At 44.0% G+C, this 19,249-nt stretch overlaps 1 protein-coding gene across 1 annotated transcript in view; it reads right to left on the bottom strand.

Moving 5' to 3' along the window:
* The window catches only part of LOC139386296 (junctophilin-3-like), a 31,329-nt gene that overhangs the window by 6,345 nt on the left and 5,735 nt on the right, over positions 1-19,249 (bottom strand). The window contains exon 2 of the mRNA XM_071131839.1: positions 10,814-11,603. Coding sequence (XP_070987940.1) covers positions 10,814-11,603 — 790 coding nt within the window. The remainder of the gene's footprint in view (positions 1-10,813; positions 11,604-19,249) is intronic.

Genomic DNA, 19,249 nt, shown 5'->3' with positions numbered 1-19,249 from the left:
CCCATTTCTCCAGTGAGGTCAGACCTTCTAAGTCAGGGCTGCCCAATTCCCATTTCTCCTGTGAGGTCAGACCCTCTAAGTCAGGGCTGCCCAATTCCCATTTCTCCTGTGAGGTCAGACCCTCTAAGTCAGGGCTGCCCAATTCCCATTTCTCCTGTGAGGTCAGACCCTCTAAGTCAGGGCTGCCCAATTCCCATTTCTCCAGTGAGGTCAGACCTTCTAAGTCAGGGCTGCCCAATTCCCATTTCTCCAGTGAGGTCAGACCTTCTAAGTCAGGGCTGCCCAATTCCCATTTCTCCTGTGAGGTCAGACCCTCTAAGTCAGGGCTGCCCAATTCCCATTTCTCCTGTGAGGTCAGACCCTCTAAGTCAGGGCTGCCCAATTCCCATTTCTCCTGTGAGGTCAGACCCTCTAAGTCAGGGCTGCCCAATTCCAATGCTGGAGCATTTTCAAATCATTTCCTATAAATAGCCTACTATTTTAACATATTTTCAAATACTTATTTCAAATACTATTTTAAAATGCCTGGGTTAAATGCATGGGAGTGTATTTCAGTATTTTCAAATACTTTCCAAGTGTATTTTCGAATAAATTCCAATATTCAACTACTTGTCTTTGAAAAAACCTAAATAGTATTTGAACCCAGAGCACGATACTACGAATCAAGTTTTAGGAGTTACCGAGGTAACTTTGGTCAAATCTGAGTTCAACTCGGGATAACCGGTACCACGAAAGTGTCTCACCTTTTAGCCAGGTACATTTCTATGGCAATGAATCCTTCAGAACTAACCTGCTCTGGTGCAGGTGTCTGAGTATCTGAGCCTCGAGTTGAGGACCAAAGAAATCAGATTCTCTCCCTCTCGCAAAGATTGTGTCATCATCTACTTCATTCGAGGAAGATGACTGATAAATATTTTTTTATTAAAAGTTTGTTTTGTGTTAAAAAATAGTCATGTTGAAATACCTATCACATTACACATTTAGTAATGACAGAATGCACTTGAAACTTCACACAGTAAAACCTTTGTATGACAATACAATTATTTTGCTGACAGGAGCGGGAAAAAGGTACTTGTGCATTGATAAGCACACCAAAGATGACCTTAACGATAAGTAATAAAATAAATACCTCACTTCTAAAAGCCCATTTCACACTATAGCCTGCTGAATTGAAAATATGAATTATAATCCACTTAATAATTCACATTTCCTGTGGCTGCAGGATTATTTCCCTTCTGTATCAAACTGGCTCAAATGAAGATCCTACATCTGTAGCTTCCATCGTAGTATACCCTTCTGGTATGTGACAGAGCCCCATACTGACATCTGTTTCTGTGTCACACTACTGTGGTCTCATAAAAATAATAGAGGCCTGATGATAATGTGCAATCCCTTCAAATGGATAATTCCGTTTTAGCTCGCATGACATAAACCCACGTCCAGAGGAGAACATACGGTGCTTTCCCAATCGTTTTGCCTTTACCATTCTTTCTAGTCTCTCTCTCTCTGAACCCTCTATTTTGTCTCTTTCCTTTTCTATTTCCCTCTCTCCTCCTTGTTTGTGCAGGAACTGTCTTGGTGCAGTATTGCATGTTGATGGTTATTGATTTTTTTTGCCTGTGTTTCTTTTTGCTTCTGTCTCTCTTCACCCTGGCACTAGAGCTCACAGCACTGTGTGTGTGTGTGTGTGTGTGTGTGTGTGTGTGTGTGTGTGTGTGTGTGTGTGTGTGTGTGTGTGTGTGTGTCCGTTCGTCCGTAGTAGTGTGTGAGTAATAGTCTGTAAAAGTTTCTGTTTGTTCATTTTAGATAGCCGTGTGTGGACAGTGTTGGCTGGCCTGGTGTGTTTGGAAGGGACACATTAGTGGGTGTTAGAGAGGGGTGTGGCGAGGGGGTAAGCTGAGGTGAGCTGAGAGGGGGATAGAGCTCCTCATCCTGCTCTACCGGGGACCAGCCCTCTCCTGGACCGTTGTCCTAGCAACTGCAGGAGCAAGGGAGTGAGAAACATAGTGAGAGAGAGGGAGGGGATAGGAATCTTCCATTCAGTGTTACTGTGCCCCAGAGCACTGCATGAGTTATTTTACAGCTTCATCATTTAGAAAGAATGCAGTGATCACCCCACCACTCACTGACACACACACACACACACACACACACACACACCTACACACACACGCACGCTAGCACATGTGCTGGCATGTAAGGCAGATATGGATTTGATTCTCTGTCTATTTATATCACACCAAGCCACAGCAGTAAGAACACCACTTCTGATTTCACAGAGACACTAATCATTCTATGACATCAGACACACACAGGACTTTTTGCCTGCGCCCCTCATCTCTCCTAATACACCTTCTTACTCTCATGCGTGCGCACGTGCACACATGAACAGAAGTTATTTCACCGCTCTCTGACTCTCACAATGCACAATGTCTCGACCTCTTGAACCATCTTTCTCATGCAAACACAGATATGTTTTCTCACACAACCTGCACTCACCTTGTAACACACAAGTAAAGACAAACGCCCTCCTCCCCACCTCCACTCTAGCAGACATTTAGAGAATTAACTTCCTCTCACACCTTTATCTATCTAACACATTCATTCACACTGAATATATTTGTCTTGAGAAGCTGCTAGCTAATCGTATGTTAATGGGAAAGGGGCCATGCTTATACAATCGTAAGTAACCTAGAATGGTCTGACTAAGGCATGACCCGAGCCGTCTGGGGAATAGGGTGCCATTTGGGACACAAAGAGAGTCTCACTAATCCTCAGGATGACACACATAAGGAGCCTCTTTTTAATAAGTTGCATCAAAATGGAGTTGAACAGAGCCTGGGACAATTCATGCTTGTTTCCGATATCAATGTCTCATCAGCAGCACATGACGCAGGGACTCTGATAAACGCATTTACCCTATTAACATCTCATGAACATCTCTTTCTGTCCTACTGTGGTCTCTTTCTCTCCTACTGTGGTCTCTTTCTGTCCTACTGTGGTCTCTTTCTGTCCTACTGTGGTTTATTTCTGTCCTACTGTGGTCTCTTTCAGTCCTACTGTGGTCTCTTTCAGTCCTACTGTGGTCTCCTTCTGTCCTACTGTGGTCTCTTTCTGCCCTACTGTGGTCTCTTTCAGTCCTACTGTGGTCTCCTTCTGTCCTACTGTGGTCTTCTTTCTGTCCTACTGTGGTCTCTTTCAGTCCTACTGTGGTCTCCTTCTGTCCTACTGGTCTGACCAATTGGATTCCACGCTTCAAGATTGCTTCGATCATGTGGACTGGGATTTGTTCCGCATTGTGGCGAACAACAACATTGATGAATACGCTGATTTGGTGAGCGGATTTATTAGCAAATGCTTCGGCGATGTCGTATCCACAGCGTCTATTAAAACATTCCCAAAACAGAAACCGTGGATTGATGGCAGCATTCGTGCAAAACTGAAAGCACGTACCCCTGCTTTTAATCAGGGCAAGGTGACCGGAAACATGACCGAATACAAACAGTGTAGCTATTCCCTCCGCAAGCAATCAAACAAGCTAAGCCTCAGTATAGAGACAAAGTAGAGCCGCAATTCAACTGCTCAGACACGAGAGGTATGTGGCGGGGTCTACAGTCAATCACGGACTATAAAAGGAAAACTAGCCCTGTCACGGACCATGATGTCTTGCTCCCAGACAGACTAAACAACTTCTTTGCCCGCTTTGAGGACAATACAGTGCCACTGACATGGCCCGCTACCAAAGCCTGTGGGCTCTCCTTCACTGCAGCCAATGTGAGCAAAATATTTAAACGTGTCAACCCTCGCAAGGCTGCAGGCCCAGACAGCATCCCCAGCCGCGTCCTCAGAGCATGCGCAGACCAGCTGGCTGGTGTGTTTACGGACATATTCAATCAATCCTTATCCCAGACTGCTGTCCCCACATGCTTCAAGAGGGCCACTATTGTTCCTGTTCCCAAGAAAGCTAAGGTAACTGAGCTAAATGACCACCACCCCATAGCACTCAATTCCGTCATCATGAAGTGCTTTGAGAGACTAGTCAAGGACCATATCACCTCCACCCTACCTGACACCCTAGACCCACTCCAATTTGCTTACCGCCCCAATAGGTCCACAGACGACGCAATCGCAATCACACTGCACACTGCACACTGCCCTAACCCATCTGGACAAGTGGAATACCTATGTGAGAATGCTGTTCATCGACTACAGCGCAGCATTTAACACCATAGTACCCTCCAAACTCATCATCAAGCTCGAGACCCTAGGTCTCGACCCCGCCCTGTGCAACTGGGTCCTGGACTTCCTGACGGGCCGCCCCCAGGTGGTGAGGGTAGGTAACAACATCTCCACCCCACTGATCTTCAACACTGGGTCCCCACAAGGTTGCGTTCTCAGCTCTCTCCTGTACTCCCTGTTCACCCACGACTGCATGGCCATGCACGCCTCCAACTCAATCATCAAGTTTGCAGACGACACTACAGTGGTAGGCTTGATTACCAACAACGACGAGACGGCCTACAGGGAGGAGGTGAAGGCCCTTGGAGTGTGGTGTCAGGAAAATAACCTCACACTCAAAGTCAACAAAACAAAGGAGATGATTGTGGACTTCAGGAAGCAGCAGAGGGAGCACCCCCCTATCCACATTGACGGGACAGTAGTGGAGAGGGTAGAACGTTTTAAGTTCTTCGGCGTACACATCATGGACCAACTGAAATGGTCCAACCACACAGACAGCGTGGTGAAGAAGGCGCAGCAGCGCAACTACTCCTCCCACGACCGCAAGGCTCTCCAGAGGGTAGTGAGGTCTGCACAACGCATCACCAGGGGCAAACTACCTGCCCTCCAGGACACCTACAGCACCCGATGTCACAGGAAGGCCAAAAAGATCATCAAGGACAACAACCACCCGAGCCACTGCCTGTTCACCCCGCTACCATCCAGAAGGCGAGGTCAGTACAGTTGCATCAAAGCAGGGACCGAGAGACTGAAAAACAGCTTTTATCTCAAGGCCATCAGACTGTTAAACAGCCACCACTAACATTGAGAGGCTGCTGCCAACATACTGACTCAACTCCAGCCACTTTAATAATGGAAACATTGATGTAATAAATGTATCACTAGCCACTTTAAACAATGCCACTTAATATAATGTTTACATACCCTACATTACTCATCTCATATGTATATACTGTACTCTATACCATCTACTGCATCTTGCCTATGCCGTTCTATACCATCACTCATTCATATATTTATATGTACATATTCTTATTCATCCCTTTATACTTGTGTGTATAAGGTAGTTGTTGTGAAATTGTTAGGTTAGATTACTCATTGGATATTACTGCATTGTCAGAACTAGAAGCACAAGCATTTTTGCTACACTCGCATTAACATCTGCTAACCATGTGTATGTGACAAATACAATTTGATTTGATTTACTGTGGTCTCTTTCTGTCCTACTGTGGTCTCTTTCTGTCCTACTGTGGTCTCCTTCTGTCCTACTGTGGTCTCCTTCTGTCCTACTGTGGTCTCCTTCTGTCCTACTGTGGTCTCTTTCTGTCCTACTGTGGTCTCCTTCTGCCTCTGTTTGTGAGTATGTCTCTATCTCTCTCTCTCTCTCTGTGTGTGTGAGTGTTTGTTGTTGTTTACCTATATTGTTCTGTGACTATGCATTATTTCTTGGTATCTTACCTCGAAGAGTAACCTTTGTCTTGGAGTTGTACAAGGAAAATACCTTTCCTCTCACAATATCTGGGTTAGCCTGTGTACTGTTTGCACCAGAGAACTGCTCTAGAGGCAATTAACATGTTTAGCATAGAACGGTTGAGGTCAATCTCTTCTCACACGGTGTTCCTTGAAATGTGCATCCCTGTCCTCACAGACATGTTATGTTATGTTACCCACATTCTCCTTACTGTATTTTATGACAGCTTTAAAGTCAAGCAGTGGCTGCTATTGTTCCTGTATACAAAATGATACCCCCATACCCCTGCTCTCATCCTTTCCTCTCTCTGTGCTACAGCAGTGCCACACTGAATCAGTTGACATGGGTTGAGATAAATGTATTATCCTGCTGCATCGAGGTGTAGATGCCCTCATCTATAATGAGTGTCCCTGTGTAGGTAGTTAGCTGTAGCCAGTGTGTCCTGTGTAGGTAGTTAGCTGTAGCCAGTGTGCCCTGTGTAGGTAGTTAGCTGTAGCTAGTGTCCATGTGTAGGTAGTTAGCTGTAGCCAGTGTGCCCTGTGTAGGTAGTTAGCTGTAGCCAGTGTGCCCTGTGTAGGTAGTTAGCTGTAGCCAGTGTTCCTGTGTAGGTAGTTAGCTGTAACCAGTGTCTCTGTGTAGGTAGTTAGCTGTAGCCAGTGTTCCTGTGTAGGTAGTTAGCTGTGGCCAGTGTCCCTGTGTAGGTAGTTAGCTGTAGCCAGTGTCCCTGTGTGGGTAGTTAGCTGTAGCCAGTGTCCCTGTGTAGGTAGTTAGCTGTAGCCAGTGTCCCTGTGTAGGTAGTTAGCTGTAGCCAGTGTGTCCTGTGTAGGTAGTTAGCTGTAGCCAGTGTTCCTGTGTAGGTAGTTAGCTGTGGCCAGTGTCCCTGTGTAGGTAGTTAGCTGTAGCCAGTGTCCCTGTGTAGGTAGTTAGCTGTAGCCAGTGTGTCCTGTGTAGGTAGTTAGCTGTAGCCAGTGTGTCCTGTGTAGGAAGTTAGCTGTAGCCAGTGTGTCCTGTGTAGGTAGTTAGCTGTAGCCAGTGTGCCCTGTGTAGGTAGTTTGCTGTAGCCAGTGTGCCTTGTGTAGGTAGTTAGCTGTAGCCAGTGTGCCCTGTGTAGGTAGTTAGCTGTAGCCAGTGTGCCCTGTGTAGGTAGTTAGCTGTAGCCAATGTGCCCTGTGTAGGTAGTTTGCTGTAGCCAGTGTGCCTTGTGTAGGTAGTTAGCTGTAGCCAGTGTGCCCTGTGTAGGTAGTTAGCTGTAGCCAGTGTGCCTTGTGTAGGTAGTTAGCTGTAGCCAGTGTTCCTGTGTAGATAGTTAGCTGTAGCCAGTGTGCCCTATTACTATACTTAAAAAAAGAAAAATATGCAGACGCTCTTATCCAGAGAAACTTACAGGAGCGATTAGGGTTAAGTGCCTTTCTCAAGGGCCCATCGTCAGATTTGTCACCTAGTCGTCTCGTGTATTCAAACCACCTTCCGGTAACTGACCCAGTGCTCTTAACAGCCAGGCTACCTGTCGCCCTGTGTAGATACTTAGCTGTAGCCAGTGTGCCTGGAAGAGTTTGATGAGCTTAAATAGGATTTGAGTTTTAGAACCAAATATAGCAAATGCATACCCTTGCATATACTGTATGTATGTGTAGAAACACAGACACAGACACACACATGGAAGTGTACAGATGCCCACAAAACGTAACACAGCTATGTAAAACAAGACTTAAGTCCATAGTTTTTAGAGTAATAGCCTTTGGGGTTGCATCCTATGATATAATAATTAATTGATATGCATAGTTAAGACTTTGCAGATCTTGGAAGAGTGTGCTGGGTGTGAAGGTTGTAAGCGTGGGTGTTTGAACATTTGTTTGCATGCACATATATTTATGTGCAAATTGTGTGTGTGTGTGTGTGGCGGCCAGCATCCAGTTCAGCTTCCCTTGTCTCTCTCAGGCTGTCCGCCAATGCAGATATCACTCCCTGCCTCTGCTCTCTCTCTTTCTCTCTGTTGCTCTCTCTCTCTCTTTCTCTCTGTATCTCTGATATTCTCTCTTTCTTTCTCTATCTCCCATCATGCCTTTCTCCCACCTCCCTCCAGGAGAAGGCTTCAACGGCCCAACACAGGAGTGCAAAAGAAAGTCAAGAAACAGGCAGATCACACAGGTATTCTGTTATCATAGCTTATGGCCTAATTGGGCTTTCTCTTTATCTCTCTCTGTCAACCACAAAAACACATACACACATGCACTTATGCACGGACACACATTCACATATGCATGCACGCACGCCCACACACACGTCACACCCGAACAAATGCATACATGCTTTCAAATAATGATGTAATAGTTCATAGCCATGACACCATGACCGTGTATACCCACATCATTGATTGCCTCTACTGCTCACCCATCAATATAGACCCATCAAGGTTCCGGGCAACGTGTTTAAACAATCCATACCAGCCTCATTCAGACCCCAGTCTGGTTTGGTCAGGAAGAGGAACTCAGTATAGTGGGAGATGCAGAGTTCCACATGCATGTGTGATATTCAAGAGCAACCAGCTATGTAATCCAACCCTAGTTTATAACTAATGTAGCTCAATGTTGCATTCTTTCAGTTCCTCAGTCCAGAAGGGGATACACAAACTAACAGTGGGGAACCGTGAGGGCCTTCTAAACCTTCAGAGAAGACCTAAGAATTTATAAAATAATTGTTGTCGTTTTAAAATATACACTTATACACTTAAAATATACACACGTTGAATTTCTATTTAATCTTTTTAATATTAATATGTCAATGGTATTCTGATTATATTATCCTTCTCAAGGATATTCTGATTGAAACTCTTCAGGTGGTTTTGGAAAGGAAAGGTTTAACACTGAAACAAAAAAAAGATCCAATCAGGATTTTTCTTTGTTGGTCTCTGGGGAGATAAATCTAGCTAGCTATGTCAGCGATTGGCTAGGCCCTCAGAAGCTAGATAGAAGGCATCTGCCATTCAACTGTATTTGGGTATAATTTAGGAGTAACAGTGGAATCAACCAATCACATTTTGACTTGGGTGGGACGGTTCTTACAAAAACGTATGAAAACTTCCAGCTTCTTGAAGGCGGACAGGCAGTAGTTTTCCCATGGTTTACCTAGCTAGCTTTTGTTGTAAGCTTGTTAAAAGTGTGTAGCAGCTGCAGCATGTGTTATCGAAGAGGATGTTGTTGCTAAATTGTTACTCTGGCTTCGCCCTTTTCAAGATGAACTTTCAACAAGAAGTTATGTTTCAAATGATCATTGTCTGGTGAATGGAACAGTGTTTTTTTATTGCAGCTCGCTTGCTGTTGTTAGCTGTCTCTGAAAATAACTTACAGTATGTGTGTGAAACATTGTTGCAATTTAAACTTTAGATTGATCACTGGTTACTTTGTGTGGTGAACATGATGAAAAGTAATAGTTATACAATTTGATTGAGAAATGCTTAGCCTAATGGTTGTGTTTTTGTATTCTTATGATTGGGACCTACTGGCTTATTATGTCTGAGTGAATGAGCTTCTTATCCTTTAACGTCATGCCGTGTGAGACTGCTGTCTTTCTAGTGGCTCTATGTTTTTGGCTAATGGTGTTTCTGTATGCTACTGTACAATGTAGGCCTACAGTGTAAGCTACATGTGATAGCAGAGTTTGCTAAACAAATGACCTCCCGATACAAATCTTCATGATATCACGCATTCACGCGAATGTCCCAAAGGTTGCGTGTTCGAAACTCATCACAGACAACTTTAGCATTTTAGCTAATTAGCATCTTTGCAACTACTTACTACTTTTTAGCTACTTTGCAACTACTTACATGTTAGCTAACCTTAACCCTAACCTTAACCAAAACCTTAACCCCAGCCTAGCTAATGTTAGCCACCTAGCCATCTAGCTAATGTTAGCCCCAACAAATTGGAATTTGTAACATTGCAAATTCCTAACATATTGTATGAATTGCAATTCATAACATATGAATTGCAATTCATAACATATCATATGAATTGTAATTCGTAACATATCATATAAATTGTAATTCGTAATATATCATATGAAATGGATGAGGGACATCCACAAATTAATACATATTATATACCACACCAAACGTAACAGATCATACTCCTGAGTGACGCAGCGGTCTAGGGCACTGCAGCTCAGTGCAAGAGGTGTCACTATAGTCCCTGGTTCGAATCCAGGCTGTATCACATCCGGCTGTGATTGGGAGTCCCATAGGGTGGCGCACAATTGGCCCGGCATCGTCTGGGTTTGGCCGGGGTAGGCCGTCATTGTAAATAAGAATATGTTCTTAACTGACTTGCCTAGTTAAATAAAGGTTAAAAAAAATAAGAATTATTATAGATTTTAAAAAAATACTATTTTCAGTGTCCTGGTTTTAATTTTACTATGTTACGTCTACCCCTGATTACAGGTTGTAGGCAAACAACGAGTTGAGAGCTGCTTGCTCTTGAGATGATATTCTGGTGAAACTAAGCTATGTTGCGTGCATGTCAATATATTTGTGCTTTGCGATGTCGTAGGCCACTTTGTGCATGATTTCTCTATTGTACTACATAATTGATATGGTGTATAATATACCTCCACTACACTACTTTGATACACATCAATGGCAATTAAAAGTGAATATGCGCAATGCCCACTGAAACAAAAGTTGGTATATGGCATATTATTTTTTATTTTGTATTTGCTTATAGCCCACACTAACATGAGCGAGTCACAATCACATCCTTTGATGTGTCATCATTGTCACTTTTGGTGATAGTAATTTTTGAGTTTGGTACACTGAAGGCGTATGTCCAACAGTCACAGTTTGCCACTGCAAACTAAACCCTAGTAATTGCTATTTGGAGGTACTATAAGCCCTCTATCCATCAAGCCAGACCCAAAGATGACCCTCTTCCAGCCTCCTATACACAGACTGCTATCATTAAGAAATAAAGCACGAAGGGGTGTGGTATATGGCCAATATACCACGGCTAAGGGCTGTTCTTAAGCACAACGCAACGCGGAGTGCCTGCATACAGCCCTTAGCCGTGGTATATTGGCCATATATCACAAACCCCTGTTGCTGGGGTTTACCTGGACATGGCGATCTCAGCCTTCTGCTTGGCGATGTCTGCAGCCTTCTCTGCCGCGTCCACAGCCCGGTCCACCTTCTCTCTGATCTTACTGGCTCTGAGGGGGATCAGGTTCTTTCTCTTGCCGCTCACCAGGACATTCTGCTTGTACTTGCCCTCCTCCTTGGTCCCGTCAGGAAAGGTAGTGCAGCCGTACCCGTGCCGCTTGTTTCCCACCCACTCCCCCTCATAGTGCAGGCCGTCCGACCGCCGGCTCACGCCAAAGCCTGTGCGCTTGTCGTTCTTCCACTCACCGCAGTAGGTCTCTGTTGCCGTGGCGTCCACATCATCCTCAGCAGCGGCCAGTTCGGCCTCGCCTTCTCCCAGGCTGATGGTGGAGTTGACTGAGCTGACCGTGCTCATGCCCGCCTCGCTGCGGAACGAGCTCTGCTTGGAGCGCTGGCTGGCTAGAGAGCTCCTGGACTCGGACTTCCTCAGTTTGAGTCCACTGAGGATCGAGCGACCTCGGAACAGACCCTTCTTCTTGCCCTTCAGCAGCTCTGCCTCGCTGGGTGCCGTGAGCACGAAGCCCCCCCGCGACACGGCCGGACTGCCAGCAGAGCCCATCCCACCCACGCACGCCACGCCGGCCCGGTCCGGGAGCAGAGCCATCCCGTTACTGTGCTCCGAGCGCAAGGAGTTTATGGAGGTACGCAGCGGAGAGCGGATGACGGCTGCCATGCCGTACGGCACACTCTGCCGCAGGCCGTATCCCTGTCGCATCCCCCCCAGCCACTGGCCCTGGTACGTACCTGCAAAGAGAGAGACAATGGTGACAATGCATACCAATATGATATAACAGCATATCAATAAATTATTCATTTTTATATTTCACAATACAACAACAACACTAGAGATAGAGATATGTGCCTAAGGGGGCTAATGAACATACTGCAGAGTCTAGCATGTGTAAATGCCTCTTTGTCTGTGTCGGGACTCAGCTGATGACATTACAGCCTACTACAGTAATCCTCGCTGCCTGAACACACACTCTTCCCCTCCAGCATTGTCTGCATCTTACCTGAGACACTAAGTTCAAGTGCTTCAATTAGGGACTAAACCATGCAGTATTACCATAATAACAACAACCAAACATACTACTACTACTACTACTACTAATACCGCCAGTACCAACACTACTATACTAAGGATATCAAGTAAAAATACTGCATCCCAGGCTGTATCCCAGTCATCAATATATGTATGAGGGAAACTGTGGCGAGATAGTAAGTGAAGAGCACTCATAACATCTATCAACATGTCCATCCCGTTATCTATCACGATATCAATCCCGTTGCCTGTCAGCACTGTTATTTAGGGGTCATATTGCCAACAAAATAATGTAATGTTCTTTTCCCTGAAATGTCCAGTATGGCAGCTGGTCATCATGTCGTCTGCCAACCTCTCTGATTGATCATGTCTCAGTGTGCTTCTATATAGAGGTAGCAAATGGACATTAGGTACCTGAACAGCGTATCAAAGGACTGACCCTGACTGGCTAGGGTCAAAGGAGAGGCTCCACTGGGCACTGGATTCCATAATTCAATTCAGTGGTGCTATATTATGTCAAAGGTTTTCAGCCCGATTTTCAGCCCGATGCAATACATGACATATCTATAGGGATAGGTAGCATTGTTTCCTATTGTGAACTACACTCTAAGTCTATTTTGTCTGTGAATAGGTCCAATACTTGTTCAGTACACTGCCTTAGTAGTTTATATTTTAAAGATGTCGCAGGATTTTTACTCTCTTTTTCTCTATTTCCCATTCCAGTATTGGTCCATCTGTTGGATATCTCTGTAGTGCTGAAATCTAGGACAATTCACTGCATCTCTCTCTGTCTCTCTCTCACATGCATGCACGCACGCACGCACGCGCACACACACACACACACACACACACACACACACACACACACACAATCCTTGTGGGGACCAAACAATTGATTCCCATTCAAAATCATATTTTTCCTAACCCTAACCTTGACCCCAAACCTAACCCCAAATCTAACCCTATCTCTTAACTCTAACCCCTAATCCTAATTGTAACACTAACCCTAATTGTAACCCTAAACCTAAACACTAAGCCTAAAATAGCGTTTTTCTTTGTGGGGACAGACAAAATGTTTCTGTATTTTACTATCCTTGTGAGGCCTGCTGAACTAATTGCCCGATCTATAGGAGCCATCTCTGTACAAGTATTCATCTATCTTATCTATATTCTGTCCTTTCCATGCTGCCAATGACTGAGCAAACCCTCTGATGTAACAGCTCTTTTGCTCGGTGATTCATCGCAGCAAGCTTTCTAGAATTTGCTGCTTAAGTGTGGAATCAGCACACATACAGATGTAGGATCTTAATTGGATCACCCTGTTACAGGAGAGCTGTACCGAAAACTTGTAGTGTATTTGAGGTTTTAAAAGGCTTCTAAAGTTTGTATTTTTCACATTGACATTTCGGACTTGATTTTTCCCTTATGAATGTATCAATGTATCAACCCCTAAAATGTATCAACCCCTACAAAAATGTCCATGAATTATAATCCTCATAATAATTCATATTTCCTCTTGCTGCATGATTATTTTCCTGCTGTAGCAAACTGGATCAAATTTAGATCCTACATCTGTGTAGGCCCATATAAGGATGCACACACACACGCACACACACACACATACACTCTCCCATTTCCTCTCTGCCTTCATTGCTATCTTTGGGCTGGCGTGTCAGTGAAATGCATAAGGTTGGATGGCTCAATGAGGCAACAGCAGAGAGAGTGTGGGATATCCCCACCCCCACAGCAACACACTGCTGCTGCTACTTCTACTGCTGCTGCTGCTGCTGCTGCTGCTACTGCTGCTACTTCTACTGCTGATGCTGCTGCTACTCCTACTGCTGCTACTTCTACTGCTGCTGCTGCTGCTGCTGCTGCTGCTACTGCTGCTACTTCTACTGCTGATGCTGCTGCTACTCCTACTGCTGCTACTTCTACTGCTGCTACTGCTGCTGCTGCTGCTACTGCTGCTACTTCTACTGCTGATGCTGCTGCTACTCCTACTGCTGCTACTTCTACTGCTGCTACTGCTGCTACTTCTACTGCTGCTACTTCTACTGCTGATACTGCTGCTACTCCTACTGCTGCTACTTCTACTGCTGCTACTGCTACTTCTACTGCTGCTACTTCTACTGCTGATACTTCTACTGCTGATACTGCTGCTACTGCTGCTACTCCTACTGCTGCTCCTTCTACTGCTGCTACTGCTGCTCCTTCTACTGCTGCTACTGCTGCTACTTCTACTGCTGCTACTGCTGCTACTTCTACTGCTGCTACTTCTACTGCTGCTACTGCTGCTACTTCTACTGCTGCTTCTGCTGCTACTCCTACTGCTGCTACTTCTACTGCTGCTACTGCTGCTACTTCTACTGCTGCTACTGCTGCTGCTGCTACTTCTACTGCTGCTACTTCTACTGCTGCTACTGATGCTACTTCTACTGCTGCTACCACAGTAGGATGGAAACCTACTGAAACCTACTACTCTTCAAAACAGGCCTGGCAGTCTGGGTGGGCATTGAATATTTCTGTGCGTTTGAGTGTGTGCGGGGGGAGAGTGAAATAGGTAGACAGAGAAGAGAGAAAGAGGGAGAGGGCAAGACTAAGACCAAGCTCTAACATATCTCTCATGTGGAGGTATTAATCATTGTCATACCTCCCCCCGTTCCACATACGTCTGACCGTCACAGAGACAGCTGGCCGACATCTGGGCACACCCGCCCGATCCTATCAGTCAACAGCTGTGTGCCTTATGATGGATCAAACACAGGCCTCAATTGATAGGATTACACTGATATTCCCATAGACAGAGAGAGAGAGAGAGAGAGAGAGAGAGAGAGAGAGAGAGAGAGAGAGAGAGAGAGAGAGAGAGAGAGAGAGAGAGAGAGAGAGAGAGAGAGAGAGAGAGAGAGAGAGAGAGAGAGAGAGAGAGAGAGAGAGAGAGAGAGAGAAAAAAAAAGAGAATTAGCTAGGGCCTTCCAGCATTGCTCTGGCACATCTATCTATCTAGGATCACTTCCTGTTTTCCAGCTCTTGATTTGATTTGATTTAATTGATCCCAGCACAGACACTCCAGAAATAGAGAGAGAGAGGGAGGGAGGATGTATGAGTGCTTCTTCTTCTTTTTTTAATTGTTAGCTTTTGCGACACAGCTGAAATAAGGTCCAGACTGAAATAACTTGGGTTATGTCTAGTTTCACCAGAGTCCATATACACAGAGAAGTGACTTATCCTCTCTTGACAGTTTGATTAGGTCCATTTTGGATCAGACCACAGCATATTAAGTTGTTATTATAGTTTTCAGACACATTAGCTAGAATCAGATCATAATGAAAGACTTGTGTGTACCCCCCCCCCCTCCCCCCCACACACACACAAAAAAAACACTAACAATACAAATAAAGACTGGTGTGTCCCCGACCTGCAACAGCAGAACACTTCTCAGTGAAGGAGGTGAAGCTTTAAAAGAGTTGAGAAGGGACGTCTCTCTCCCATGAGAGAGCAGCGAACGTAAACTCTGATTCTTTGGCAATCCATTGACATAGTCATGGGATCATCATCTCACCATTACTTGTATCTCACTACAGCCATTAGTAAAGCATAGCTAGGCTAATTCCTGATGCAAGTTTGCACACATTAACATTAATTATGAGGCAAAATAAATACAATGCCACATCTAGCAGAGAAAAATGCAGTAGTCTACCTGAATATACGTTTAACAAATATGTGTTAATTGAATTCAAAGTATCAAGTGCTCCTGAAATGTCAGTGACATTTTCCTTCTGGCTTAATTTTGACATTGACATAAACATCCTGTCATTACACATGCCATGAATCATTCCACATCAAGCAAAACATATTACATGCTTACTTGAGTTGTGTCATCCTTGTGTAGCCTTATAGACTTTAGGAATGTTTTAATATGCTGCATCGTGACCCAAAGTGTAGGCCTATTGTCATCGGAGCTCTCCAAGGTGCTGAAATGATAGCATTCTCTCTGTGGGGGTGGATGGATGCACGTTCATCATTGGTTTGCCTGAACAGTTTCCCACGCTTGTAGGTGCCCTTACAGCTCTACCAGGAAGTCGGAAAGCCTATTTCAATTCAGATCGAAGCTAGTTTCATCAGTTAATTTGGCTGTGGTAGAAAACTCTGCGTCGTGGAGGCATCTCTCAGTCGTGTTAATAATTAGTGAGGCAAGCATATTATTCAATTTCCACACAGCTATGAAAACATCTAGGCTTCTGAAAATATATTTTAATTCACAACGTGTCACATGCTGCCGGCGTTCAGATTCGGCCTAGTATGTGATGCATGTAGCCTGACTACAATAATCCTCTGTCGTTTATTTGCGTATTGGTTTTCTATGGACTATGCAACTCAGATGTTAAAACGAATCCGGTGGAGGTTTTCCGCTGAAGGGCTGCGAGATGGGTTTTGCAACAGCAGTACAGGGGACAGCATGGAAATGGTTAAACGTGGAAAGATCAAAGACGCGGAAACATCAGAGAAACTCTGATTAGATCACGCGCCAACCATGATAGTTATGTGTTCTTCTGTTTCTAGGTTAAACTTGTCTGTTGTATATTCACTCCAACAGAGATGGCGCGTCTTTTTCAAAGTTTAGGCCTACTAAATCTGTAATCAAATGATGAATCTCATTTTGATATTTTAGGCCGCATTGTGAGTTAAATTCATGACAGGAAATTGAGAAGGATGGCAGAAAGTGTGTTTGGATTGTCTCTTTCATGAATTATTCATATTTTACAAAGTCAGCACTTGCACTTCAGACTTGTATGTTTGTGTGTGAGAGAGAAAGTGAAAGAGACAGACAGAGAAAGTGAAATATATATATATATACAGTGCCTTGTGAAAGTATTCGGCCCCCTTGAACTTTGCGACCTTTTGCCACATTTCAGGCTTCAAACATAAAGATATTTATGTTTGTGAAGAATCAACAACAAGTGGGACACAATCATGAAGTGGAACGACATTTATTGGATATTTCGAACTTTTTTAACAAATCAAAAACTGAAAAATTGGGCGTGCAAAATTATTCAGCCCCCTTAAGTTAATACTTTGTAGCGCCACCTTTTGCTGCGATTACAGCTGTAAGTCGCTTGGGGTATGTCTCTATCAGTTTTGCACATCGAGAGACTGAAATTGTTTCCCATTCCTCCTTGCAAAACAGCTCGAGCTCAGTGAGGTTGGATGGAGAGCATTTGTGAACAGCAGTTTTCAGTTCTTTCCACAGATTCTCGATTGGATTCAGGTCTGGACTTTGACTTGGCCATTCTAACACCTGGATATGTTTATTTTTGAACCATTCCATTGTAGATTTTGCTTTATGTTTTGGATCATTGTCTTGTTGGAAGACAAATCTCCGTCCTAGTCTCAGGTCTTTTGCAGACTCCATCAGGTTTTCTTCCAGAATGGTCCTGTATTTGGCTCCATCCATCTTCCCATCAATTTTAACCATCTTTCCTGTCCCTGCTGAAGAAAAGCAGGCCCAAACCATGATGCCGCCACCACCATGTTTGACAGTGGGGATGGTGTGTTCAGCTGTGTTGCTTTTACGCCAAACATAACGTTTTGCATTGTTGCCAAAAAGTTCCATTTTGGTTTCATCTGACCAGAGCACCTTCTTCCACATGTTTGGTGTGTCTCCCAGGTGGCTTGTGGCAAACTTTAAACAACACTTTTATGGATATCTTTAAGAAATGGCTTTCTTCTTGCCACTCTTCCATAAAGGCCAGATTTGTGCAATATACGACTGATTGTTGTCCTATGGACAGAGTCTCCCACCTCAGCTGTAGATCTCTGCAGTTCATCCAGAGTGATCATGGGCCTCTTGGCTGCATCTCTGATCAGTCTTCTCCTTGTTTGAGCTGAAAGTTTAGAGGGACGGCCAGGTCTTGGTAGATTTGCAGTGGTCTGATACTCCTTCCATTTCAATATTATCGCTTGCACAGTGCTCCTTGGGATGTTTAAAGCTTGGGAAATCTTTTTGTATCCAAATCCGGCTTTAAACTTCTTCACAACAGTATCTCGGACCTGCCTGGTGTGTTCCTTGTTCTTCATGATGCTCTCTGCGCTTTTAACGGACCTCTGAGACTATCACAGTGCAGGTGCATTTATACGGAGACTTGATTACACACAGGTGGATTGTATTTATCATCATTAGTCATTTAGGTCAACATTGGATCATTCAGAGATCCCCTCTGAACTTCTGGAGAGAGTTTGCTGCACTGAAAGTAAAGGGGCTGAATCATTTTGCACGCCCAATTTTTCAGTTTTTGATTTGTTAAAAAAGTTTGAAATATCCAATAAATGTCGTTCCACTTCATGATTGTGTCCCACTTGTTGTTGATTCTTCATAAAAAAATACAGGTTTATATCTTTATGTTTGAAGCCTGAAATGTGGCAAAAGGTTGCAAAGTTCAAGGGGGCCGAATACTTTCGCAAGGCACTGTATATATATATATATATATATATATATATATAAAAAATCTGGTGATGGTTATGCTTAGGCAAACAAACTATGAAGGAAAATAGAAATTGGGCATTTTGCCCATCTATCAGGTACATTTTTTAGTATTTAAAAAAATGATTTTATTATTTTAATTAAATGTATAAATATTGAAACAAAATGGCATTACACATCTCACTATTAATATCCCCACTATTATGGGGGTTTGATGTAATGTCCCTCTTTTCATTATTGCGCCAAATCATGTCCAAAGCATCCTAATGTATCTTAAAACGGCCTGTTTAACTCAATGAAGTTACTTATAAATGATTTGGACATGATTTGGAAAATGCTAATTTAGGTACCATTGACTTGCAACACACACCTTAAATTTGACTGCTTTATTAAAAACGGATTTCAAATGATCTCTAAACAAGTGGATTATTTATCTTTAGGCTCTCCTAATTGTACACTATATGACCAGAAGTATGTGGACACCTGCTTGTTGAACATCTCATTCCAAAATCATGGGCATTAATATGGAGTTGGTCCCCCCTTTGCTGCTATAATGGCCTCCACTATTCTGGGAAGGCTTTCCACTAGATGTTGGAACATTGCTGCTGGGACTTGCTTCCATTCAGCCACAAGAGCATTAGTGAGGTCAGGCACTGATGTTGGGCGATCAGACCTGGCTCGCCGTCTGCGTTCCAATTGATCCCAAAGGTGTTCGAAGGGGTTGAGGTTAGGGCTCTGTGCAGGCCAGTCAAGTTCTTCCACACCGATCTCGACAAACCATTTCTGTATGGACCTTGCTTTATGCATGGGGGCATTGTCATGCTGAAACAGGAAAGCGCCTTCCCCAAACTGTTGCCACAAAATTGG

The sequence above is a fragment of the Oncorhynchus clarkii genome, chromosome 1, assembly GCF_045791955.1.
Source record: "Oncorhynchus clarkii lewisi isolate Uvic-CL-2024 chromosome 1, UVic_Ocla_1.0, whole genome shotgun sequence".
NCBI classification, from domain to species: domain Eukaryota; kingdom Metazoa; phylum Chordata; class Actinopteri; order Salmoniformes; family Salmonidae; genus Oncorhynchus; species Oncorhynchus clarkii.
This window is presented reverse-complemented; position numbering and strand designations above follow the sequence as displayed.